This window comes from Streptopelia decaocto, assembly GCF_964273445.1.
Source record: "Streptopelia decaocto genome assembly, chromosome: 6".
Taxonomy (NCBI): domain Eukaryota; kingdom Metazoa; phylum Chordata; class Aves; order Columbiformes; family Columbidae; genus Streptopelia; species Streptopelia decaocto.
This window is the reverse complement of record NC_138660.1, coordinates 46,305,280-46,332,695: the sequence shown is the minus strand read 5'-3', so window position 1 is coordinate 46,332,695 and position 27,416 is coordinate 46,305,280. Positions and strand designations below refer to the sequence as shown.

Genomic DNA, 27,416 nt, shown 5'->3' with positions numbered 1-27,416 from the left:
TGAATTCTGACTGCCAGTACAGAATTTTGTATTCATAGACAGAGGGAAGATACAGTTATTTGGGAACTTTATCAGCGCCATTTCTCAAATCATCAGGTAGCCTGAATAAAGATCACTTTCCATGGCATCACCTCCATGTCCCACTACCCAGCATGTCACAGAAATGGCACCTGCAGAGGGAGCAGAAGTCATGAAAGAGCTCTGGAAGAGCTGACCTGCCATAGCAGCACAAGCCAGTGCCATGATGCTGGCCACTGATGCTTCTTTTTGTCAAGCCTCTTCACCTTTCAGGTGTGAAATGAGGATTAGAGAATCTGCACATATTGCTTTTTGGGTTTTGTGGAGATGAACAAAAGGGAATGCACACTCTGATCCTTATGCAAAAAAAAGGGCAAACATTCATTTTTGGAACATAAAGATTATGCAAAAAGTGTGTGACTAAAGCCCTTAGTAGTTTTCTATGGCATATATGAATATTTATAAATGTAGAAACCTGGGTTTGGAATGGATTAGGGGGTAATGTGCTGGCCTGCTGCCACTATTCCAGACTCTGTAAAACTTGAAAGGGTGTTGTTGTGCATATATAGCATGCTGGTAGTGGTGGTTGCTTCTCATATTATCCAGTTGGCTCTATTTCAGAAATATCCAAATTTAGGTTTGTATGTCTTTTTGATAATGGTCTTTCTTAGCATAGTGAGTAAACAGAGGTTAATTTTTGCAGGCATTAACTAGAGCTAATCCTCTGCTTGAAGAAAAATTGTAAGGAGCTGGCAAATAGACCTCCAGCTGAACATTTTCTTTGTACATGTTTTTTGAATCAAAAGAAGACAATCCAACCTATCTGCAAGATTCAGGAAGGGAAATTCACTTCTGTTTCACATGCTGGTTTTCTGTTCAATTTGCACCTTGCAAAGAGGAGCTCTTTTGAGTTTATATTAGACAGTACAACAGCATGTGGAAGAAAGCAACGTGAAAGGAGCTCTTCAAGGATACATAATGCTCCAGAATCTCCCCATTGGGTTGCGATGCTTTCTTCTGGCCACAGTCTCTCCCATTTATTCTGCCTTAACACCCACTTCCTCATTCCTTTGTGTTTCATCATTGCCAGGATACTTTGGAACAGATGGAATGAGATTATCCTCATAGGAACTCCTGGAAATGAAGCCTCCCAGCCAGCCGAAGTAAGCCAGGCAGTTCAGCCTTTAACCAGAAGTCAGACAAGTTCATTGCCACTTCAGTTTTCCTTGCCTGGAAAAGCCCATACAATGAAAAATTCAGGAACAGTGAAAACTTTTTAAAACCTTCACTACTCACATAATTTGTCTTTCAGTACAATACAGCATTACATTACTTATTCTGAATGCTATGCTTTTTTTCAGAACAAATTCCCCACATAAACCAAAAAAAGAGTAAAATGATTCTGCAGAACACACTTTTTGTGATAAATCTAAGTTTTCACCTAAGAATCTTAATCGTAAACTAATCAAAAACCGAGCATACAGCCTAGCTCTGAAGATCATTATGGAATGAGGCTTCAAAACCTGAACAGATATGAAAAATTAGGATGTGTATTAACAACCCATCTAGAAAGCACATCAAGCAACACTAGCTTATCTTCATCAAAATGAAGTGTCCTTAGCAAAGCGTCCCTTGAAGTTAAACACTCTTGAAACTTTATCAGGTTGGCTGGTCCAGTTCAACTTTATGGTCTCTCCTTGAAATAGTTATTTTAGGGGAGTACTTTTTGAAATGCTCTAAATCAAAATAGCAACATCACATAACAGAGCCAAATACGAATCCATAGAGTTATGAAACATTCATGTTTACATGTTAATGTTGTTTTGGTTTTCATTTGATTGGGTTAGACTTGAAGAACCAACACTGTAACATGCAGCACATTCTGTCTCAATCCAGTATTATAATCGTTCTGTCTCAATCCAGTCTTATAATGGGTGCATATCTTTGGGTATTTAAGAGGTTCATTGAAGTCAATGGGGCTTATTCACGTGCTTAATGCTAAGCACAAATTAGAATGTTTGCAAGGTAAGTGCCTTAGAAAATCTGCCTAGTAGTAATGGCTTGAAGAGGTATGAAAATTAACGTAGGATAAAAATTATTCTTACTTGAAATCTACTGATTTTCCACACATAAATACATATGATTTAGGAACAGTATCATCAGACACATATCCAAATTCCCTAGATCTTTTGGGTACTTGTGGTTTAGAATTAAAATATTTCAGATCAGTTTCAAAATAGCTACATTTCATTTGATTATACAATGTGTAATCCACAAAAAATTGGTATATATCAATATTGTTTCTAATGCTGACCACCAGTCATACCCATTTTTGTATGCTTGACAGTGCATTAAAATGTTTAAGGTTATTCAGTATGTGTGTAAGGAATGTTTTACATTTGTGCTTCCCACTTATGGAATGACGGATTTCACAAAGGTATTTTATTTATAACATCATTTTAATGTAAGATTATAATTTGTCTGTTAATTTTGAGGAGCATATGCCCTACGTTTTACTCTTTACTAATAAGAAATATATCATTCCATTGTGTGAGGGCTTATGACTGGTTTGTTAATCTCATACAAAATTTCAAAAGGTATGAGGCATCCTAGAGTGTGCTGCGTTAAAACAGGTAGCTGTGTTGTAATTGTTGCACCATGTTAATGTGCTGGAATAAACGTTAGACTCTGATTAGGATCAGCATTTCCCCCCTCTGCTTTTTCTTAATCTAAGCAAAAGAGACAGAAACAAATGTTGTCCTTATAACAGTGATTGAGTCAAGCTATCTAGCTAAAAAATTCAGTTTTACTGCTGAAGTTTCAGTTTATTTTATGATTCAGAACAATGAATTTTGCCCCTGCGCTGGTGGGTGTATGACCTGTATGGTGCTAATCACACAGGTCAGTTAAAATTTTGCAGTCCAGAACTAAATCTGCAATGTTTTGCTTTATGGCTTACCTACATTTCTGTTGGAATAGCATCTGATTTATGAGAGCAAAATGTATTGATTAATATTTTCTTACCTAAGTGAGTGAAATGGTGGCTTATTTACTGAAGAGCAAGCACAGCCAAGAGGGACTGAAGTGGCTTCTTTTTTTCTGAATTGCTGGAAGTGTCCACCAAAAGTGAAGCCACTTTCCAAGTTGGGTTAGATAAAAGTGTGCAAGCTGATACTAACAGGTCTGTTTGATGAAACTTGCCTACAGGGCCACCGTTCTAAAGGTGGCCTTCTCCCCTGCGGATCGAACGTACTTCCAGAGTGAATCACTGAACGTGCACCCTCAGATGCGCATTTTACAGTGTCATTTTCCTGGGGGGGGGGGGGGGTGCTGCATTTTAAATACAAACTCATATGAAGGCTGAAAGCTCATTAATTGGTGAGTATGCTCTAGAAATGGCCTTGCTGTTAGGAACTGATGGTCTTAAAATTAACATGTACATATTCCAAGAGGTTCTACATGATATTCCTTTTACTTTTTGATGTGGGAAAATGGTACCAAATAAATGCACATCGAAAGGGCTGATTTTCATTCTTAGTTGAGGCCTTTTATAGCATCCAAGCAAGGGAAAAGGTTCTCTGAGCGCATGTAAATTACACTTATGCTCATTTAAAGTCTGTGTAAATGCAAATCACACCCTACATATGAGGGTATCAGCATTAAAATTATATTTTCATTCATATGACTGCTTTTATTGGCATATGTCTTCACACTCAGGCACAGTTAGGTGCTTCGTTTAAATGATGATGAAATACAGTGCTTGTTCTCTGATTGCATCCCATCTTTTCTTTCCAGCGCATGATTGCCAACACTGTCAGGACGGTGAAATTCTGCCGAAGCCAGTCTTTCAGTAAGTGTATTATAACATCTGCACAGTCAGCATTATCATCAGTAGCTACAGTAATTACAACTAATTCTGTGTGTACTAATATTCAAAAGCCTGGTTTCCAGTGATTCTTCCATGTTTGGATCCTCTGCTGTTTCACAGGGTAAAATAACCTTTAGGAAGCTCTAATAAACCCCTTTTCCATCTCTTTTCCAAGCATGTGAAGGGGATAAATATCTGTGAGGTCTCCACACATCTGCCAAATTAGAATTGGTTGAAATTAGCCACAGGGTTCAGAAGGGGTTGAAACAAGGCTAGCAGACAGCAGCACACAGATATACGCAAGATACTTGCTTGGATAAACCCTGTTTTTATAGGAAACCAAGCTGGAAACGTGACATTTATAAATGACATAACTGCATAAGGTGATTAACTTAAAACCTGTTTGTCAGTACAATTACCACACTGTACCTGAGGCCACGTAAGATGACAGGGCTGTATGGTCCAACAGGCTGGCTGTGTGGGTCTCACTCAGGCACGCTGTCAATCCCAGTCACACTGGCATTTCTTCAGAGGTTCATTCAGTTTGCCTCACAGCAGCCTTCCTCTTTCTCAAAGAACAGAATAAGTAACATAAAACAATACATTTTTATACAAATGTTTGCTTTCCATTTGAGTCAAAGTTTAACTCTAGAAGATCAAGTGAACGGAGTTTTTCCCCCCATCACCATCAAGGTTTTTCTGGCTATGTATCTTTTACTTTTAATGTATTAAGCACTAGTGAGACCTCCACATATTTAGAAATGGAAGTGGATTTTCACCATACATAATAAAACATAAGCATATAGATGTACCATATCTAAGTCCCATGCTTTTTGTGTATATGTGTTTATATAGAGTAGACACTTCAGTATCTTTCTTAGAGAAGTTCAAGTTACCTAACACATATTTCATTAAAATTTAAGTTGTTCACTGTGAGGCTGAAGATACTCAGATTTTTAACTCAATTGTATTTCATAATTGATTTTGGAGTAGGTATAATGCAGTTATGTTAAGTAATGTAAACAGGTAGTAAATTTTGAGGCTTGAATGGGGCAGCCACTGAGCACTACAGTGTTACAAATATTTAACAGAGCAAGAAATGGGAATATTTTGTGAAAGGAGGCATAAATCAATCCTATAGTTTTGAATATGTGTGAAAGCTGCTGGTTCAAAAGCAGACAGGCAGCTTTAAATCAGACTAGTTAGCTACATAATTTATAGTTATTGACTGGTAAGGCGATGTATGAAACTGTAACCAAGGACCATCAATTTAAGTAAATGTAGCCAAGGATATCTGAGAGAAAAAAGTTAATTTGTGGGGGCAGTAACCAGAAAGACTATCAGATACGGAGGAAAGGTTTCAAAGAGAGTGATTTCTAAATATTTTTCTTTTTAACTCACCAGGATCTGGTGTTTCCTGTGACAGCTTGTAAAGAGTCACACATTCTGTTGAGGGATTTGTTCATTTAAGTGTATCAATCCTACATCATTTCTCTTTCACCAGATCCCGACGCAGCCCTAACTAATAAGAACCATCAGGATGTTCGGAGCTATGTGCGGCAATTAAATGTGATTGACAACCAGAGAACTTTATCACAGATGTCTCACCGACTAGAACCGCGTCGAGCATAAACATTTGAAGCAATGATGAGAAATGGTCTTTTATCCTGTCAAGGTCACTTGTTAAGAACTTCACTTTCTCTGCTACCGCACTGCCACTACAAAAATAAGCAAAAACCTATTCTAAGGTCTTGGGCAACGCACAATGTACCAGCCTGTCAGAGATCTCTGGCTGAGGAAGAATTTTTGCACTGTAGCTGTATGGGTAGCCATGTTGTGAACTGTTAATTCATCTTTAAGTGTAGTGAATGATTTCTCATATGGATAAAAAAAGGCAAAAGATAAAATAGAATAGTTAGTGAAAAAATGCACAGAAAGCTTCTAACAATTCTAAGGGAGGTGGTGTTTTTCTCCCGAATTAAAAATCTGCATTTTGTGATTTATTCTCCAGGTCAGGACTAAAACTGATCATCCGTTTAGCTTGCCCAGCCACTGTTGACCTCAGTAGAAGATGTATGTTAGCATCTGGTGAAAGAATGTGGGTTCAAGAGCGGTCCAAGGTATAGTTCCATTCAGAGAAGACTTACAAATATTTCCATTTGAAATACAACAGATACAAAAAAAATTTCTAATCCTAATTGCACTGCCTACTACTGCAAGCAGTGTGGCTATTTCAGAAAGCTGACAGGACTGAAAATATTTTGAATGATAAATATTTAATCTGTGTTTACATTTTACTTCTTTTTTTAAACTACCAGTCAGGTTTTTACAAAATTCCATTACACTAGTAAGGTTGTTGAAATCAATAGCATAAAGGTAGCAAAGGACTGGTTCATTAAGAGCACAATATGCACAAAACAGATTTCAAGAGAGTAATTTCCTGGACATTAAAACCTTTAACTTCAGCTATAATTAATTGTGGCTGGTTAACACATACTTTCTGGTCTTAAACATTTACAAATATCTTTTCAGCCAATTGTTTTGCACTTTCAATAGACTGTAAATAAATGTTAATTCATTATGTTCTGAAATATTTATTTATGGAATAGCTATTGTGCCAAAATAATTCTGGTTTATTTATTTTGTTTAGCATGTTATGGGAGTGCAGCTTTTGTCTTTATACTTTGTGTGCATTTTATGTGTAGGAATTGTGTGATGTATGTTTTCTGTAAATAACACACAGTACCTTATTAAATGTAATTGCTGGAAAGGTTTGGTCGCTGGCCTTATTTGCACTTCCAGCTTCATTCCTGCATAAATACTGATGCTATTAATTGGCTGATACAGCAAACTTTGTTTGTCATTTGCTGAGCCTCGAAACTGCAGTCAGCCCATAGGCACTGTGATGTGGGTGACCCACGTAAAGGCAGCCAGGTCCCTCCCTGCCGCAGGGGATGACAGTCTCGCAGCGATGTAACACCGGGGGTTTGGTCTGATTTCTTTAGAGATTCCAAGGAGGCTCCCCACCCTCCCATGGAAAGACAGAAAGCAATTAAATTGGAAAGGTTTAAATGAATAAGGGATGCATTCTTCATTTTAGCTATCTGACTAATTTGTCCTGCTTGGTCATTAACATGAACACTACAGGTTACCTTGGACAGGATTTTAGCTGTGGGCTCGTGTGGTGCTCCAGAGGCTTCAGTTGCCCCAGGGAGATCTGTCAGGTGCTGCGGCTGTGCCGGTGGAAGGGATCTGGTGGGAACCCTTTCCCTCTGAGCTCATTTGTGCCAGCCCGGGTGCTGCCCGGGAAAGCTGTGCTGCTGCTGGGCCAGCGCCGACGGTGGCCAGGCGTGCGCCAAGGCAATGGTGAGGTTCAAATGGCAAAAGTCTTTCCTGTTGCGTTCACACCAGCTCTGCTCTGCAGAGCTGGATGACATAAAACTGATTAAGTCTGAAATTAGAAGTTGCAACTATTATCTCATAATTAAGCCTCAGAGATGACCTCATTGATATAGTCTCCATTTCGCCTCAGATACAGAGTACACTTGGTGTTGACCAGGACTGTGTGGAGTCAGTACACATGTAAAGATTTTATTTTTATATCTATAAAAATAATTACATCCTTTTAGTCAAAACATAAATTCTGCAAAAGCCGAGAGTCATCAGGGAAATGCTGACACACAGAACCACTATCTGCTCAGTACCTGCATTCTGCAAAGGAAAGAATTACACAGTTAAGAAATATTCTGCAGCATGATGAAATAATGTAGTTTAACTTTGCTGTCTGACTAGACATTCAAGATGATTCAGAGGGAAACCAGCAAATAACACAGGGACAAATTTGTGTCTTATTATTTCAAGTGAGAAATATTTCTTATTTCCATTTATACTGCTCTATGAATATACTTCATGCAGCTTTTTCAGATACAGAATCTTCCCAGAAGCAAAGTATGTAGTAGAATAAACTACAGGGACACAATTAATTCAGAAGATGTTTTTGTCTTTACAATCAATTTATAAAATTTTTGAGTTCATTATTTTATGTGTTCCAGATTTGTTCCTATTGTTTGGACTTTCATTTATTTCTGCGTTAACTGGTTTACAAATCTGGCAGCTTTCAGCTTGGCTCTGCACATGGACCAATTCTTCATCCGTTTAGTATGTTTTTATCCTTTTATTCCTTAGAATCTTTAACTGTTCTACTTATTTGTTGCCAAACAATCTCTGTCGTGTAGATATATGCCAGTAATACAAACAGAGGTTTTATGGCATCTCCATATCAACAAATGAATGCAGTTTACCTACTCAATTAAACTGGTATCTGGCATTTAAAAATTTTCCAATAAAGGGTGCTGTACAAATAACAAGTGTTGCTATCTCTGTATCTAACTCATTCAAGTGGCTCAGATAGTTGCTATGGTGCTGATCACTGTCTACATACCTAGAGATTAAAGAATAAAAAACTGTCTTCTGTCTCTGGGATCCATACTGGGCTTCTCTCACTCTGTGTTGGCTTTACAACAGGAAGGCAGCTGTCAATATCTTGCTCTCGCTGTATGAAGTCTAAGCAACTGTTGCAATAGCGTGAAGAATGAATAGCAACTGAGGAAACACTGAAATGTGAAAACGCCCATACTGTCTCGCCCTGTGCTTGCAGCTGCAAGTCGCAACTCGGTCCTGCTTTGGCGGAGAGACACCTCGTACCTGCTGACTCTCGGGGCCGCTGCAGCACAGCCCCCTCCTTATTTCAGCACTGCAGACTGAAAAAATATAAACCTGCTCAAAATAACGATCGTGCCGGAGGCTCACAGGTCATACCATGCCAATATGGCCAGTCCATGCCACTTGGCCTCAGGCCCCAGAGCCCCTGTCCCTGTTTCATTTACTGGCAGAGTCACAGCTGTAGCTTTTAGATGAGAGGTGACTGGGAGGCAGCGTCCACAATAAACATGCGCTGCCGGGGATCACAGAGCTGGGAGGGTGATACCTTGGGCATTTTGGAAAATGTTCTACATTATGGGGTTCTACTGCTGACATGGTTTTTTGCTCAAGCAGCAGTAGAGAGAACAAACACCTCTATTTAGGGCTCCAGAGCCTAATGGGTCACAGGGTGCAGCTCTCCTCTCCCCTGGGGCATTTCGCTATTGTTGCTGTGTTAGGATGTGCTGGTTTTGTTAATAAGCAGGCCCGGTGCTGGCCATTGCTACACAGAGCCAGGGAACAAAGGTTAAACCCAGGGAGGCTGAATCCAGTTTACCAGGAGGCTGCTACTGTTTGGGAAAGGCAGGATCCAAAATATTTTCCCTGGACATCATCTTCAAACCTGATGAGCCACGAAGACATGGTAGTGCCAAATCAAAGAGTTCAAATGTACTTGCAGGACTCTGCAGATGGAGAGTTTGGGATTTTCTCCTAAGGAAAGTGCTGTGAAGGCACATGGCCTCTGCAGACCAAGTACAAAGAGAGCAACAGAGACCAAAAAAATCTCTCTTTTCAAGGAGACACTGGAAAAATAAACTTTTAAGTACAAAAAGTTTAAATATAATTTAGAAATCTTACAAAATAAGTTAGAGAGAAATCAATAGGTTTAACCTGCAGGATACCAAAGGAGATAATGAATTTTGCTTTAAAAAAAAAAAAAAAGTTAACAAAATGTAACGGCAGAAAATTATAAGTCTAAATTGTTAACATAGCTTCTTAGTAAGGTCAACTGCATAATATACAGTACCTTAACCTCTTCCTGCAATTTTTAAACACCAAGCAGCTTAAATAGACTACTCTGAATTCAGTATTTCTTCTGGGAGCCCTGAATGCAAATCAAGAGGTAATAGTGGAAGAAAATTAAAAGACGTGCTATTCTCATTTCATTTTTTTTGTACTGATAATAAGGAAAGCAGCATAGAGAGTGATATGGCAAAGTGAACCTCTAACTTGAATAGCTTTTCTTTCCCTGTTAATCTGAAATGCATTACACCCTGCCTTTTCAAATAATCATAATGTTCTTTACTGCGGCCCGCATTAAAGTTTAGCAGGCACAAGCAGCAGCTGTCACCAGAGGTCAAGGTATTAGCAATCACAGAAAATAATGACCAGATTAAAAAGTTATCATTAAAATTACTAAACCAGAAACTTTTACCGCAGCTTGTCTCCACCTGGAGCACAAACAGCCAGCAGAGCTCTGCCTGCAGGGCCGTAGCCGTGCCCAGGGAACCCCCACCACCCTGGGACGTGACCCCGTGGCAGTGCTGCGGGGCGGCTGGCCCTAGGCAGGGGGGATGGCACGGCCGGCCCCTCACCCCTCCACCTCAGGAACGGGCACTGCCGCCCCAAACCTGCTCCCGCACCGCAGGGAGCTCCCTGCCACGGGTGGGGGTTAAACCCCATCGCCAGCCTCTCAGCATGGTGAATGGCGGTGGTCAGTGTGCCGCGGGAGCACCTGGGGAACGTCCTCCATGCATTTATCTACACGGCATCAGATAACATGTAAGACGGGCTCTTTCTTTATCTGCCCCGTGCACTGCTTTAGCAATAAAACACAGCTCTCATACAGCACCTAAATAAGAAAATAACTTGTAAAATCATCAAATAATGTAATCCAACCATGGTCTTGGCGGTTTATGACTCAAGTGATGGTGGGACTATTGTAAGATGGAAGATTCTTATAGTTAAAAGGGCAAAAAAAGAGCATGTATAGCTACAAAATCTACCATTTACATCCAGCTGCTGAAGGACATTTCATCAAGGGTTCATTTTTAATAGGTTTGGTACTCAAAGGTAATTTCTGATTCAAACTAAACTCAGAAAACTACAGGAAAATGCAGAATGAATGCATAATTACTGACACAAATTGGAATATTTTTCTTGGAAACTCCATGTAATAAAAACGTGATACACAAGGGTGCTGGTAAGAGACTGACCTTTATTTCCTGGCCCTAATCCGTTTGGGTCGGAGTGACAAAAAGCAAAGCCTTTGTCACATGGCAGGGGTCAGCCAGTCATGTTTAATTTTTTTTTCCTCTTTTTGCTTTCAAATGTAAATAAAGCACATTACCAATTAAAATAATGATTGTAAATGAATACCTCGATTAAAGGAAATTTACATAAAGATATGTAGGATAGAGCTGACAGTAGATACTCCAACATCCTAACAGACAATAATCCACTTCTTAATCAACTTCTGTCAATAATCATAAGCTTTCTGCTCTCCATGGTTTCCTCATTATAACACCACCTCTTGTGTTTTTAAATAGTTCTTTCTTCAGATGCTGTCTGAGCCAGCGAGCGAATCTGCGAGCTGTATTTGCTGACTCTTTGTGGTTTTTCACAGGTGTACATTATTTCTGCGCAGGAGTACCGTTGGCGGCATTGTGGATGTTCTCAGACAACAGAGAGCCAGTGTTGCCTTGGGTTTTCTTTAGATGTCCTCATTCTCTGCAGGACTGACCCTTGAGGGCTGCGGCACTGGCGGGTTGCTGCCTGGTGTCTGTTTGAAATCTAACGTTTCCTTCCATTTGTAATTCCTGCCCTAATGTTTCTCCTGTTCCAGTTGTCTGGCATGAAACTCCTTTGTGATGCTCCTGACCAGTTAGTGCTGTTGCCAGAAACTAGTTAGAGGTTTGCGCTGATTTTTTTTTCCCCTTCCTGTCACAACTAGCTGTTGTTAATAGTGTGCTTGTGTTTGGGGGGGTTGACCACCTTTTTTCGGAAACACAGGCAAAGGGACTGAGATGATATGGCTAAACAGATTTATCTAGATTAAGGGCTTTTCTGAGGCAGTCTAATATTATGGACATTTCCTAGTCTTATTTCATCTCCAAATCCAAAGAGAAAAAGACAGGATCTTCAATAGACAGATTTGTTTCTAATTAATGTACTCTGGATTTAACAAGCTACAGAAAAATGTAAGCTGCTGATACTACGTTAAAAGGAGGTAATATTTTCTTCTTAGTTCAAAGAGACACCCTGTCAAGGGTGGTCAAAGTTTTCATTATTCCAGTGGTTGCCTTTACTTTCAAAGATAAGTAAATTTGCTAAATAGTTAAATACTAATTTGTTTTAATAAAGAAAAAAGCATACGATACTTTAATACAGCTGTTGAATATTCTGTGTCGTCATCTTCCCTTGGTGGTCCTCAGCAGTGGAACTGTGACTGCTTCTCCCCAGACTCCCTATGACTGAGCAACCTATTAGAAAAGAATTACGAGGGAAATGACAGCTCCATTGCTTCAGCAGAGCTCGTAGTAGTGCAGATTAGAAAGCACAAATGGGCACGGCAACAGTTCATTCAATACAGCTTTAAAACAAAGTAAACAGTGTGAAGCCATATTACATTTTAGAGAAAAACTGTGCCAAAATTAGAACACCAAATGGAATCTATTGGACCACAAAATTTAATACAAGAAGGAGTATGAGCTATATATATAATTAAAAGTATGCAATGAAATGGTAACTGAGCAGAGTACTAGTAAGTGGATTACAGCTGAGTATAATGATCAGCTAAAAATTGTGGTGCCGGTAAAAGATAAGAAAATCATTCTTGTAAAACAATCAATAAATATATTTCTTGTTAATATTTTGCCATCTCATTGCTATCTCATTGTTAATTATATTGACATTTTTGTAGAAGTTATATGTGCTTTCATACAGCACACATGCCGGATCAAAAGACAAATAGTGTACAAGCTGTAGCCTGCCAGTTCTGAAAACCATTATGCACAAAGCAGGTATCTGATCCACATGTAATGCGTGCATTGCACACAAGGCTTCTCTGCCACATGAATGCCTGTGTTTTATCATTCTAGTAGGCATTTCATAATTCTGTGCTTAATAATTGTATATTTAATTAATAATTGATATTTTATTATAATATATATTTATAATTTTGTGTTAAATATACAATATAGGCAGTTTCACAAATCCCTTATTTTTCTAATACAAAAAATACATGAGAAAACAAGAGCAGAAAAAAATAGCAGTTGTGTGGCTCTAAGAGGTGTATAACGGTTAGTACAGACTCTTTCTTCATCCCTTATGAAAGGCGAGAATGAGCCATTACCCACAGCAAAGCCCAGGCTGCTGAAGCAAACGGGCAGCACAGCGGGGCTGTGCGGGTGTGGGGCTGCAGGCAGCACAGGGCGTGCTTGTGGGTGCACACTCACCGTGTCACTTACTGCAGGAGAGGCAGGGCTGCCTCTGAGCCAAATCCAAAGGCAATTCCTTAGATTATCCACTTGCCATCTCTCAGAAAGACTAAATGCAGCTTATTTCAGCTACTTGTACCACGCAAATTCTCTTTTAGTCAAGAAACCAACCCTGCTAGTTATGTTTTGGGGTGTAACCACAGAGGTGTGTGATTGCAGCATATCTGGACATACCTGCATGAATTTCAGTCTGGACAGCACAAGCAACAGTAATGATGCAGAGAGGGTTTTCAGGTGAGCCACTCGTCCACCTCTTCCACGTGATAAACCTGATGGTACAAATGGCATAAAATTAATTCTACCATATTGTTACTGCTACTGTTGCTCAAACTAGACATACATTACTGCTATGTCTTCTATGTCAACGTGTGTACAACCTTCCATCCTAGTTTATCTCAGGCATGATCCCCACCATGTTTTCTGGCCAATTTTTAAAGCTAAAAATGGAGACCAGCCATAGCAGCCAGAGAAGCAGAAGTGCTTCAAAGAAACCTCACTACTAAGCCTGAGCTGAACTCTGAGCCTGTCTTGAGGGAGAATTGAAAAATACGGAGCAGGTGTCCACCTCCAAATTAACTGCGTCTAGAGTTTCACATACAGTTTAAGCTGGCGTAAAGCATCATTACCGCTAACAAAGCACTTCCAGACTGCCCACTCTCAGCTGCTCCTATCCACCCTAGCTCCTCTCCTGCCTTTGCGCTGGCACGGGTCTTTGTGGAATTGCCTGATGACCTGCAGTCAGATCTGGGTGCACACTGACTGCTTTCCGCCCCAGGAGCGAGGCTGCCGCGGCGCAGCTCCCGGCTGGCAGCCGGCGCGGTGGGCAGCGCGGCGGCAGGAATGGGGCTGGCCGGGCAGGGAGGGGTGTGGCTGCTGCCTTTGGCAGGCAGGATGATTTAAATCACCTGGATGTACACATGAAACTATATTTTCCATGTTGAAAGGCGGCGAGACGTCATTCCAGACCCAGTGTGGCAATGAGATGTAAAGAGACAATTCATATGAATCCTTGCAACATTAAAATTGAGTTAAAAGTTCCAAGAGCTGTCTTTATCCTTTGCCAATTGGTGTGGCTTTACAATATCTTTCGTTAGCTTTTAAATATTTTATTTTTCTGCCTGCTCCATATAAATTGAAGAAGCCTAAGATTAGGATGGAGTTTTCCAGAACTAACTTAGAGTTTCTCAGTTTGAATTTGCTGCGTCAGAAAGACGGGGGAAACCATATTGCCTTGTGTTGGCTTATTGTTTTGTATGGTATTATGGCCACCCAAGAAACTCCGATTACTCCAGTTTCTGATCTTTTCTAGCTAATTTTTTTGTTCTCAAGACTCACTAGCTGGAGGGCCAAAGGAATACAACCCCCCAAATGCACACCTGAAACCTTGTTGTAACAATTCCCACTTCACAGTAGTGTACTGCTGGGGTTGGACAGTCCTCACACAGGCTCCTTTGCTTTTTCTCTCATGTCCTCTAATAAAGCAAGTGCAATTATGTGTTTTAAACAGTGGCACGTTAACGCAGTGCCTGATGCAGACTCTGCACTCCTACTCCTGAAGTAGGAAATATTAACCACCCCCACATTTCTCATACGCTACCAGAATAGTTTATCTCTTTCTGCAACCGGGGCCTAAAGTCAGACATGATAAATCCCAGCTTTGCAGATACACAGCCCTGGACAAAATGCCTGGACAAGGTGCCCTAGGCAAGAGACCTCTCAATGCAAGTGCTCTCTGCTCTCCAAGGCACATGCCTATGAATCGAGTGATTTAACATTTAATTAGATTTTAAAATCATTTGACTAATTGGCAATTGCCTCAGACAGGAAGGATAAACATCTTAGTCACAGCATTTAAGTATGTAGCACCTCTCCTCGTCCAGAGACTGAGTTTCATGTGATTTGCATTTGATAGTTGTGCTTTCTTTTAAAATGTGGTGCCTTTGATTGACTTTGTCTGGAGCCTTCTCCTGGCTCACCAGCAGATCAACTCATAACAAAGCACAAGAACTTTCAGATCAGACATAAAGTGCAGGAAAGCACGGTATCCAGGGTAAGCCAGAGTCTGCTGACCTCCTTCACGGCTTGTCCCAGCAACACTGAACCTGCCAGGTGGGTGAAAGGGGGTCACCAGCACCTGCTTTTGAATTTCTTACCATGTTCGTGTACTTATCGCATGGAGTGCTTAAGATCTTGCTGAACTTTACTGCGGTTAGTTATTATGGCTCAGTAGAAATAATATGTCTTATTTTATGCCCAGGAATGTATACTTGTGCTCCACTATTTTAACTCCCTCATGCCAGTAACACACCTTGGGGAAAAGCCTCTGATGTTCATGAAACAATTGTATTTGATTCATCAGTAATGCTGTTCTTCCATGATTCACCTCGATACCATACATCTTCGTGATGTACAATTAATGTACATGATTCAGTGTGATGCTGCACACATCTTTGTGATTCATTGTGCTACACAGCTGATTTTTATATGGCAGATCTACACATAGATATAACAATAGTTAAACATAAGAGCGAGCAAGAGCAAGGTTCTCCAGTGAATGCAAACCCACAGTACACAGACGCCAGCAGATGCGCTGGGGAGCGCAGCACAGCGGTGATGGGCACTGAATCTTGCACGATACTGATACGAAAAACGTACTGTCACAGCCACGTGATATGTTTGCCTCAGCAGAAAAATTGTTTGCCCCCAAGTCTTTTGAGTCACTTCCTTTAAGTGTGACAGCTTATTTTCAATCTGCAAAAAGTTTTCTGCAGCAGCACAGTACCTCAATGCCATTGAAACGCTTGGATAAGCAAGAGTGTCTGTGGGTGCAGAGGGTTGTCTGTTTTCTTCCTGACCTGAGATGATCACCCTGCAGGCAGCCGGGGAATATGGACAAGGGATGGGGGTAGTTGCACTTCCAGTCAAGTCCCCTCTTCTTCCACATTCCTAATAGCAGGACTGGCTATGGCGGCACAACCTTGCTCCTTCCTGCTCCTGGGGATCTCCAGCCCCCTCACCAGCCCACAGCAGCTCAGCAATCCCAGGTGACACTCAGCACTTTAAAGATGCTGCTGCTTGTGGTAAAAGCATTCCAGCTCTGGTGGCACAAGAACAATGGAACACATTTTCAAAAACTACTATCGCCCGATCATTTTGGTAATAATTTCAGATAAATCTAGCTGTGTTGCCTGTCACTGAAGCTGCAGCCGTGGAAGGAAGGCACTTGTGCTCCCAAAGTTGCGACCATGGCTGCGCAGCACGGGGCCAGGGCTCCCTCCAACCTGCAGCACCGGGGCCGCGCTGGCGAACCCAAGCCAGCCCAGCTGACGGGCCCCGCTCGGTTCACGAAACTCCTGAGCTCAGGGCGGTAAGCGCGGGCGGCCGCCAGGCCTCGGGCCCCACGCCTCGCCTCGCCGCCTCGCACGCCGCCCGCCCGGCGCGGCACTTCGCCCCCTCTCGGCAGGGCGGCCGCGCTGCCCGCTCCCCGGAGGCGGCGGCCTCGCCTCGCTCGCGGGCCCGGCGCAGAGCGCGGGGTGGCGCCGCTGCGAGGCGGCGCGGGGGCGGCGGCGGCTCCGGCTCCCCGGCACCAACCGGAAGCGCAGGGGACGGAGCGGGAGACGCGGACGCACCGGTTCCAACCTCCCTTGGCGGCGCCGGGATCCGTGCCGCTCGGCTCCCGCCAGCCCGGAGTCCCTCGGGGAAGGTGAGGAGGGCGAGGTGCCCCCGCCACGCCCGGGCAGGGGGCAGCGCTGGGGGTGGTGGCGCGGCCGGTGCGTGTTTCGCTGCGCGGAGGGGGGTGTCCGGAGAGCGCGGCCGGGCCGTGGGTGCCCCCGCCGGGTTTGACGTTTCCCACCCGCTGGAGGAACTTTGAAAGTCCTTGAGGGGAGGCGCTCGGCCGTCGCGCCGCACGGCCTGACCTTGCGTCGCCGCGGGGAGCAGCCGCCGGCCGGTGCCGCGCCGCCGGTCGAACCCCCGCGGGCGGCAGCGGGGGTCCCGCGGGCGGCGCTCGGGGCCGGGAGGCGAGCCGCGCCTGGCCGGGCAGCGCACGGCCGTGTCGGCCCAGGGGCACCCGGCAGGGCGCGGGGCTGCGCCGGTGCGGAGCGGCCCCCGGCGGGCAGGGGCTGCCGCTGCCCGGGGCTGGCGGGGCCGGGGGCAGCCGGCGTCGGGCCGGGGAACGCCACGCTTGGTCACCTCTCCGCTACTCAGACGGCCTCTCAAACACGTTCCCTTTGCCTGCACCTGCCACGTTTTTCTCTTGTTTTGGGCATTAAATCCGTCAGGTTGGGCTTTGAAGGATGACTTGACTTCCCTCAGTTTTTTCCTTTTCCCGCTCTTTTTTTAAGTGAACGGGCATTATTTTTTGCGATGTTCACTCAAGTTAGTTCCTTTCCACCAGTATGCCTTTTTTTAGTCTGTGTGTGTGTGAGCCATCCATTACCACTCTATCCAGTGTGCTGTGCTGTGAGTTTTAGTGACAGAGCCATCGGGAAAGCCATGGATCATTACTTTTTCTAAATTCCAGAAGCAGAAATAATTTGAAAGCACTGGATTAACTGGGTCACTGCCTGAAAACATCATAGCTTTCTGCTGGAGGCATGCAGTTAGATGTTTTCAGGACTTTGCCCAGAAATCGTAAGTCCTCAGAAGCTGACTTGTTTTATCTGTCAGTAATGTGCTTTGCATACCGGCGGCATTGTGTGGATAATGGTAACCTGGGGAGCCCGGCTTGCTGACGGAGAAGGCAGAAGCCAAACGCTGCCAAAACCAAGGCCCGGATCCCGCAGTCGTGCCTGCGCGAGGAGCGAGGGTGCAGGTTCAGCTGCCTTGTCGTTCTTGCAGGCATGTTCCTGGCAGGCATTGCTGACGAGGTATGATATAAGCAAAGTGAGCAGTCAGGGCTTTCTCTGAGGTAAAATGTTTTCTATTTAAAGTGAAGCCTTTAAACCCTTTGGTCTTGGCCATTGATACAGCTCGAGTGGAAAATAGTTATTTTCCTGAAGTACTCAAACTGTTTAGGCCGAGTTGAGCTCTTTCTCCATAGCACTGATGGCTATATACATTCAAATAAAATTAGAGATGTTATTATTGGAAGTTATGCAGAATTCTTAGGCTCTGACAAAGGACAGGCTCTAATGTTGTTGCTTCTGTAACCAAGGTAGGCAGAGCTGTGCGTCCAGTCTAACCATCTGCAGGGCTGCTGCTGAGTCTAATTAAGAAAGTTCAGGAAATGTAATGATTGTTGACTTTAATTTAAATCATTGGGAGATTTGGAGATTAGGATATATTTTATTTGGAGATATGCTTGGAGTTTGTTTGCATTTTATCCTTCTGCAGTTCATGATCCGACTAATGAATCTTTTCGTTTTAAAACCTTATTTTTGCAGTATCTCGTAATTTCATATCACTGTAACTCCTTTCCTGTTTTCTGTTTAGGCAAGACAGTGATTAACCATGTTTTGGGCTTTGAAGTGTGTTTTTTTGTTTGTTTGTTCGTTTTTAAAGGCTAAATAAATATGCTGCTGCAAAAGTCCAGGTTAATACACTCAAGGACTGTAGGCCATGTTGGATACAAAGGATGATTTGGGTCTAAAAATGGATGGTCAAAGATCCCGAAAGCAAAAGAGCTGTTTTGCCAAATAAGGAAACTTGGCACATTCTGCTGTGTATTTTAAGATAGCACAAGTGTAGTGTGCTACTACTTTATTGGCAATATGTTGGCAGCGTGCCTTCCTGAAAGAAGCACTGAATCCTGCTTCGTGGAACCACACAGCGAAGGCAGCAAGTTGCGTGGTTGTTCCCTTTAGTAAATTACAAAGGGTTTTCCTGGAGTAATCGAATATTTAAGCAGCGTCAGGTGCACAAGCAAGATGCGGGATGCAATTTTCAGTTCTGCAGCCATGCTCTAAGCAAAATTTGAGTTGTAGTTACTGTGCAACTTGTGCTAAATTATTTCCTGCCTGCTGTCTCTAACACGCAAGCCCCTTGGTGGAAGCTCTCTGGGAGCAGCAGCTGAATGACAAGCAGTAGGGTATTCTGGCTCATCCATGGGATAGAGCAGAGAGCTGGGCAGGCAGGCACTTTGGCCACCGTGTGGGCTGGTTTGGGGGAGCTGGGAGGTGGTGCAAGTGAATGCGTAGGGTTCTTCCAGCGTGGCTGCGCTGGGGCGCAGGGCAGGGCAGCCTGTGGTGCTGTTGGTTTGCAACCGTCTACCTGGCTGCTGGGGGTTCCCTCCCTGAGGGGCAGTGGGGGGGAGCAGCAGGCGTGGGACTCCAGCAGGGTCCTGGGAGGGACCCCTGCACAGGTTACTCCTCTAAAGTACTGTAAGCACAACAAGACAGGGGTGGCGGATGGTTTCCTACACCGAGCACTTGCTCCTGAGCTGGGCTTGTTGTGGCTTAACAGCTTGCTGCAAAGTGACTCTGTGTAACAGAGTCCTGACATGTTAAATACTGATGCTAAATAATGTTAAATAATAGCTCGACATGCTAAATACTGCCAAATGCATCTCACATCAGTTTCTTCTTAGTGTGAAATGAACAGTTTCTAACAGCATGCTCTAAGTTACTATGAGGGGAAAAAAAGACACAGGAGAACGTGGAGATGTTGCAAGATTACAAGCTTATGTTAACCAATAGAAGTAAAACAGAAGAAGGAGAAAGTTCTTTTTTTTCCCCCCAAAAAAGAGCCCGTAGGAATAATTAAAATAACCAAGAATCAAATGATTTCTTTAAATACCTGTCATTCACAGTTCATGAATTGTCACGTTTTCATTTCATTGACAAGCAACTGAGTCAGTTGACCCAGCTACCCGACAGTAGTGGTTCAGCACTCAGAACTGTGTCCGTGGGGAGGGTCGGTGCTGATGCCAAAGATTTGTTACGCTGCGTGCAGGGGAATGGCCACAGTGCCCCTGCCCAGGCCTGGAGACCCTCTTGGGAGGACTATCTGCTCTCCTGACTGCATGAGTGTAAGGGGCAAAGAGGTGCCATGCGTTGTTGGAACGATGCACTTCAGTCTGATGCACGTGTAAGATTATGGAGGTTAATGAAATACCTGATTTTTTTTTTTCCTTAACCAATGGTGTAAACTCAGATTGTTAAGTATCTTTTATAACAGGATGACAAATTAATAATTGTGTGTGGATTTGTCACATGCAGTTGTTACTCTAAACAGTTGTTTTCTCAAACATAACAAAGGGATTGATCTGTCTAATTGAGGATTAACTACCTTGCATCTGAAAACATGGAGTAATATTTAAACAGGTCTGTTCTTTCATCTAGAAGGAGAAAACTGTATCCCTAACTTAGGCTGTCATTAATTACAGATCTCTAAATAAGGAGTGTCCCATGTAAATCTCCTCTACTTTCTCTGGAAAAAAAGTATCTGGAAGAACCTGATACAAATCAGTGAATCATTCTTTAAATTATGTTACTGTATTTTATGCTGGTGCCTATAAGTGATTGACTGCTTTAGATACATTTGAAATTGTGAAGGTTGTTAAAAGAACAAGCAGTAGCTTCTGCAAATGCTTGTGTGCTGGCCACTGCATTGCGATTGCATGAATGTTTAGGTAAAGTTTTAAGCAGCAAGGAGAACATGCCAGAAGAGTACTTCTTTGTATTTATCAAGTGTCTGCTGTGTGTGTTGTACCATTTTGAGGTCTGTTTTCTGTGAAATCTTGGAATAACATCTCCTATGTTAGTGTAACTTTCAGAAGTCAAATCACTTACTTGTTTATACATATGATTTGGTTCTTCTGGGTGAACAATAATATAAAATAATTTGACAGCTCTTCAAAACTATTGAATTCAGATAGCGAAGGCCAGAAATATGTTTCCTCTAATGTATTTTTCTTTCCTCTGGATTTTCTGTTCCTTCTGTCATCCCAAACACAACCATCTGTTATCAGCTGTTCACAGTTTTTGGTAAATTTATGGTCCAGTCAGTGCATATGCTTTTGCCTATGAGTAACATTACTCTCCTGAATAATTCTTTTGTCAGTAAGGAGATTATTCACTGGAGCATAATTATGCATGTGCTTAAATGTGAGCAGGGCTATGGCCTTAAATTGTGAGGTCTCTGGATTGGGAAGCTGACCCATTTTACTTGTCTACAAAGTGTCACGTCTGCTTGAGACACTGTGTACACAGTGCTAGCTTGGAGCAACTGGTGGAGTAAATAAAGCAAATGAGCTCTTGTTTATGCAGACCTGCTAATTAAGCAGGACTGGCAAAGAATCAAAAAGTTAACACTGGCTTCACCACCCGTCTGATTTGCAGGAGTGACCAATTTCGTTTCCCTTGAGCTTTCTCTGAAGAAAGTGTGTGCAGGGCAGTGCAAAAGATGGCTCTGGGATGGCAGGAAATCCAGCAACAACAGTGACAAGGTTAAAACAAGAACAAAAGGTCGGCAGAAGAGTTCAGGCACTCGTGTTGGGGAGGGAGCCAGCAGGGTGCTCGAAGAGCGGACGTTATTTCCCATGCGGTGGGTAACCCCTGCTCCAGCTCGCAGAGCCGAGCAAGGAGCCGTGGTGTTCCCTGGCTGAGCCCTGCAGGCTGGCTGTGGGCGAGAGGCGTGCTCGGAGCCTGCCCCCTGCTCAGCGCCGGGCCTCTGTGAGCGCAGGGAAGCTGTCGGGGTCGGGTCAGTGCTTGCCTGTGCCCTCTGGGTGGTGAAGACGTGTGAAACGAAGCAGGCAGTTTCAGAAAAGGCTCTATGCTATCTTACGCAATATGCAGAAAATTATGTTGGCATCTTCATCTCTCATTTGGAGAACAGCGGCAGCCAAATAGTGACCAGAAATTTCTGGTCTAATGGTATCTCAAAATTTTTCATTACATCAGCTGCACATTCAGGAGAGCCAGGCAGGGGGAAATTATGATTTTGTGTTTGTTACAGAAGGGACTGGGATGAGGGGTTTTGGCAGCTGGCAATGCTCAGTGTATTACAGGTGCAGTTCTCCGCCTCGGGCAACACATCATGTGCGGATTCCATCTCAAAAAGCCCTATAGATTGGAGGCTCCCAGAGACACGAGATGTTTTGATGCTATAGTTAGACCAGTGTAATTGGAGGTGTAATTTTCACCAGCAACCCGAAGTGTCTTTGGTTTATTTGTTTTATTTCAACTGTCTCTTTCCTTTTATGCTGATGTTTACTTTCATTAATTGCAAGTGTAGTAACTTATGCTGGTAGTTAAAACTACCTTGTCTAAACTGGTGAAAGTGAAGCAGTCCCACAGCAGGCTTGCAGACGGTTCTGCAGGAGCCTGTGTTCTGCAGTCACACCAGGAACCTGGGGCTTCCTGATCTTACACCATCAAAAAAAGAAACTTTAGATTAGTCATTGTTCATGCATTTAGGTGATAACGTGTCTTGAAATTCACTACGAGCACAAGCTTTATTGCTGTGAAATCTCCAAGGAGAACGTTCCGTTCCTCTGGCAGCAGACATGGGATCATCTCTTAAAACTGCCGACACCAACCTTGGCACGGGCTGCAGAATTTCACATCTTGTAACCCAGCTGAATTACCATGTACTTGCGCTTTGTTACAACACGCGAACAGAACTGAGTCACCCAGGAAGAGACGTTTGCCATGGTCAGGTTTTTCCACATCCTTGCGTGAAGCTTTCCTGCCTGGCCCCAAGCGCCAGCAACCTGCGCATGCCGGGGCAGTGTGCGCCGTGCCGGGATGGATGGTGTGCGCCGTGCCGGGATGGATGGTGTGCGCCGTGCCGGGGCGGTGTGCAGGTGGTGCTGCCTGCAGGCTGCCTGTGCAGCCGGGGCGGCGTGCGCCTCGTCGGTGCTTGGCCGTGGCGGCAGCTGAGCTGGCGTGCCTGGCGTGCCGGAGCTGCTAGGCAAGCTTGGGGCAGAGAGCGTGCGTCCCAGCGCGCTTCGCTCACCTCGGGGAAGGCAGCAGCGTGCCTGCCGTCCACAGAGCCGCATCCACGGTGTTCGGGAAACACTGGTATCACTATGAGGAATATCTTTAGTGATTTCTTTCTCCCAGCTGTTTGTAATAGCTCATGCAAATTATGCAAACATTTGCACAGGCTGTTGGAGTGTGAGTTCCCAGGCTCTGTTCCTCCTGTGCCCCATGGCTTTTACTGTAGCATGTTTTTGGTGACAGGCTCTGATTTTGGGTTGTGTGAGCATGGGTAAGAAAGTCCGTAAATCCACGGAGCATATGGGTTAATGAAAGCTTTTCTCTTCACAGGTTTTGCTGTGGTATATTTTGTCATTATGAGATGTCGTCTACCAGTGCTTCATTTGTGCAAATTAGATTTGATGACTTGCAGTTTTTTGAGAACTGCGGTGGAGGCAGTTTCGGAAGTGTCTACCGAGCACGATGGATTTCTCAAGACAAGGAGGTGGCTGTAAAGAAGCTGCTGAAAATAGAAAAAGAGGTAAGAGGTTACTTTTAATTCACTTTGTCTGCTGTGCAAACAAGGACAGAAGTTCTTTTCCAGTGCTTTCCATCCTCTAGCTAATTGAGGCAAACTACGTTGGAATTCTTGTTTGTTTAATTACAAAACCCCACAACTGGATGACGTTACAACAAAGACGTACTGAGGGGGCCCCAGCCAAGGGTGTCTCAGATTTAAAGTTTTATTGTTTTACTGTTTCTATACTGTCCTCCCCCACTTTTCATGTTTAGCAGCTCTGCCCTGGCCCTGAGGAGACGCTGCAGCTGTGGAGCTAGTAATTTCCCCTTGACACTGCTGGGCGCGTTGCTAGATAGGAATCCTCTCGGCCCTCAGCTTTGTACAGCCCCAGCAGAGACACTGTACGTGGTCCTCAGAGTGGTCCAGTCTCCCTGCTAGTGACCACCAGTGAGGACGCACCAGTGTAGTGATGTACAGCATGGTTACTGGACCACTGTTCCAGCGTGACTATATCTAGCTTGTATACAACATACTCAGAGTATTTTAGGAAGACAGAAGCTGGAGGACAGCAGAGCAGTGCTACGGATGATATGCTTAGTAATTAATATGACACCAAAGTTCATCCACTGCTGCAGCAACAAAGTTAGCATGATTATATCATGCTTAGTGATGTGATAAGCATGCTTGATCATGATTAAGCGAGTTGCTATCTAAAATAATTTGGAAGAATCTAATGATTTTTCCAAAATGTTGGGAGATGTACACCTTCCATCCAATGTCGGTTTGTACTGTTCTCTTGATTTTTACTATTTGTTAATATCAAAAGATACACCAAGACAAGTACGGTTGGTGCTATGCAGTATCAGTAATGTGCTCCTTAAAAATCAACTGGCTGGCACATCTCCGTAGTGGTCAGTGAAGTATCTTGGTTGAATAGGTGTGTTTCTGGTGGGATTACACAGGAGTCTGTGCTAGACCTGTTGCTAGGTACTTCAGGCATTTTTGAAAAAAAATTTAAACCCAATATTACTACCTCTTGTGACGGCATAAACCTTAGTGGAATGGGAAATGATGCAGAAAGAAGGCCAGTCAGAAGTCTTGCAGTTGGGCCATTCAAGAAAAGCTTTTTTTTTCTTTGAACAGCCAAATGCACTGTTCAGCTTGGAGTAATGAGGAACACAGGATACGCACTAGGAAAAGGAAACCATATGCTGGAAAGAATTTAGTATAATTTTAAGGGTTTATTTAGGGATTAATGAAGACTTGCAACTCATTAAGAGCTCAGATCATCATGGTGTTAGGCAAATTAGGTTGATGCCCTTGCATATCCAAATAGGGATCAAGTCTTTTGTAAGAACCTACAGGCTTTATCTTGCAATGTGGTGCTGGGGAAATAGGTGTGAGGCTGTAGGTGCAGACCCAGTTCTTTTGTGCTTAAAAGAATGTAAACAAACTGGAGGGGTAGTCCAAAGGACTGCGAAACACACTCAGAGTGGAAAGCAGGGGGACCGTGGGGGTGTGTATGTCTGGAGGGGATGCTGGACATCACCCATCAGGATGAGTTGATGGGAGCCTTCCAGCACAAAATTGTTTGTTTTCTTTCATACTGGTCATCATTTGCAGCCTAAACTAACAAATGGGTTATAGTTGGGAGCAGCTTGATATGGGCACCTTCTCTTGAAAGTTTTCTGGAGAGGCAGCAGAGAGGCAAGTGATGATGCCTTAAATAAGTCTAGCGCGTTTTGCCAGAACTTGTCTGTCAAAAACCCTAGAGAATTAAAAAATAGGAGCTTGCTTACAAAAATTGCTTTTTCACATGGAGAAAATGCTGGACTCGTTTAATCTAGTGCAAAATGTTATTGTAAGGACTAATGTTTGGGATCTGAAGCCAGACAAATTAGAATGGGAAATAAAGCACAAATTATATGGAGGGAGGATGAGTAACGCTTGGAGCAGACTACAAAGGGAAGGAACCAAAATGGAGAATCCTTTCCATGTCTTCATGTCTTCACACTGAGATGTCTTTTTGGACGATTGTTTTTGTCAAGCTGTTGAGCTCAACACAAGAGCAGCTTGCTGAATAATAGTGGCCTGTGATGTACCAGAGGCCAACCTCAGTGGCCTAAAAGCCTCTTCAGACCCTTATGGCTGTCAGTCTGTTTACATATGTAGTATGTTTATCTGTAGTCCTGACAATAATGAACATCTGTGATGGATCTGTGCTGAAAGTCATGGTGAGTCAATGGCTTTTCTGATAGCAGTAGAAAAATAACTTGCCATAGCTCTATGTATCTGTGTTTAGTAGATATTTGGAGTGGTTGTATTTAGTCCAGAAGACTAGATATTACCCTTTCTGGTTTATTTGAAAGGAAGTGTCCTTTTAACTCCGTGACTGATTGTTTTGTGTTTCTGGTAACTGCTGCCAATAATCCATAACAAGTGACTAAAGGAAAAACAGCGAAGGGTTGGGAAAAGCTTGCTCAGAGGAATTTTGTGCTAGCCGAGTCCAAGGGCACAAGCCTAGTCAATAGAGCTGCGGTATCATCCTGCAAATATGTTGTATCTGTGTTTCATTTTATTAAACAAGCCAATCAAAGACAGCAAAGGTCTTGAAGGCTTTATATTGGCCAAGTGGCTAACAAGTTCTAACATGTAAAACAAAGCCATTTTTGTTCCAGTATATAGCAGCATATCATACTAAAATATGTGCTCAGAAAAACTTACATAAATACTTGGAAGGGTGTTGTTCAGGCAGATTTTTTCAAAATTCTTTAAAATTTGAGAAATGCAAAGACATCTGCAAGGCATTTCCTTTTTATAGACGGGCAGTAAAATGTGACTGTGCAGAAAGAGATGTGTGTTTATGTGAATAAAATACAGTTAAATACAGCTAAATAGATGTGCTGAGAAAAATAAATATGCTGCAAGGCCTTGATTAGAGTATCAGATCGGAAACTGGACAAGACTTAAGTAAACCATAGGAGTGTGTCTTGAGTAATTAAAGAATAGCAAAACCAAAATTAAATTGCTGTTTTACTGTCTAGTCCAAGCACTTTTGCAATTTTTGGTTGTAAGTAGGGAACAGGTGTTCCTTGTAAATTATTTTATGGAAAATCAAACAATCAGCGTGATGTTTATGATGCATGTGGAGGGAGTGGAAATGCCTCCTGTCGTAGGATGTGCCCTTGCTCCTTTTGATAATTATGTGCACTCATTGAAGAAAATTGCACACCTACTACTCAGGAAGTTATTTGGTATTTCTGTGAATGATTTATATGAATTATTGGATAAGCTTCCACTAAAATAGATGGGAGAGATTGGGCTCAAAGGCCTTATTCTGCAAATTGCTAGCAGTTCTTTGGACTCCGTTATCTGGAGCAGATAACTGCCGGAGTGAAATCTTACAACCTTTTGTTTTATGCCTTGCCATGCCAGCTTTTCACTGAATAGCACTCGTCTCCTTTGATGATCGGTACATCTCTGAAGTTCACCTGTTACTTGTTGCTGCTTTTGAATGCTGTGGAATCTTACCTGAAATTTGAATTTAATTTTAATGTCACTGCTCTTTTGAAGTACTCCATGATCCATGAACTGTCTCTGTGCTCTTGATGGACAGCAGTGTTGTGTCTGATTTGCTTGCTTCAGCTGTTACAACCACAGTACTGAGGTGCAAGGTGGTTTGGTTTCATGCAGTACAGCTGGTCCTGGATTCCTTCAAAATGCTGGTGGTGCCCTGTGTAAACTGTAGGAGAGTAACAGAAGAAAAAACAGCAAATGTAACTGTAATCTTATTGGGAAATACTTCTGGGGAACTAACCTGTGGATAAAAGATGTTGAGTAGGATTAGCTGTGCATGCTTTGTTCAGTCATGTTTGAGTTTTATGAGACTCAAAAATAAAAACATGTTTTTACTAGTTTTGATGCTGTATTGCTGGAAGTCTGACTACATG

At 43.1% G+C, this 27,416-nt stretch overlaps 2 protein-coding genes and 1 long non-coding RNA gene across 8 annotated transcripts in view; 2 read left to right on the top strand and 1 right to left on the bottom strand.

The window, feature by feature from the left end:
* The window catches only part of RAPGEF4 (Rap guanine nucleotide exchange factor 4), a gene marked incomplete at its 5' end in the record, with an annotated part of 149,789 nt that extends 140,783 nt beyond the window's left edge, over positions 1–9,006 (top strand). The window contains 2 exon segments of the mRNA XM_082055080.1: positions 3,814–3,868; positions 5,391–9,006. Coding sequence (XP_081911206.1) covers positions 3,814–3,868; positions 5,391–5,518 — 183 coding nt within the window. The 3' untranslated portion in view covers positions 5,519–9,006.
* Positions 9,007–10,818: 1,812 nt separating this feature from the next.
* On the bottom strand, positions 10,819–16,946 carry LOC309440874. Its single transcript, XR_014184277.1, has 3 exons — positions 16,716–16,946; positions 13,261–13,355; positions 10,819–12,069 (listed from the first exon to the last, which is right to left on the bottom strand). It is a non-coding gene; the product is annotated as an uncharacterized lncRNA (long non-coding RNA).
* MAP3K20 (mitogen-activated protein kinase kinase kinase 20) overlaps positions 16,551–27,416 on the top strand; it is an 89,618-nt gene continuing 78,752 nt past the window's right edge. For 2 of the 6 annotated variants that reach the window (XR_014184276.1, XM_082055079.1), the window contains exons 1-2: positions 16,661–16,789; positions 23,298–23,487. Coding sequence is in view for 5 of the 6 variants with exons in the window: in XM_082055079.1 (XP_081911205.1) it covers positions 23,329–23,487 (159 nt within the window). In the remaining variant the exon portion in view is untranslated. Of the gene's footprint in view, positions 16,790–17,851; positions 17,955–22,645; positions 22,680–23,005; positions 23,049–23,297; positions 23,488–27,416 lie in introns of those variants that run through there. The other 4 variants (XM_082055078.1, XM_082055075.1, XM_082055076.1 and 1 more) reach the window with 4 other exon arrangements.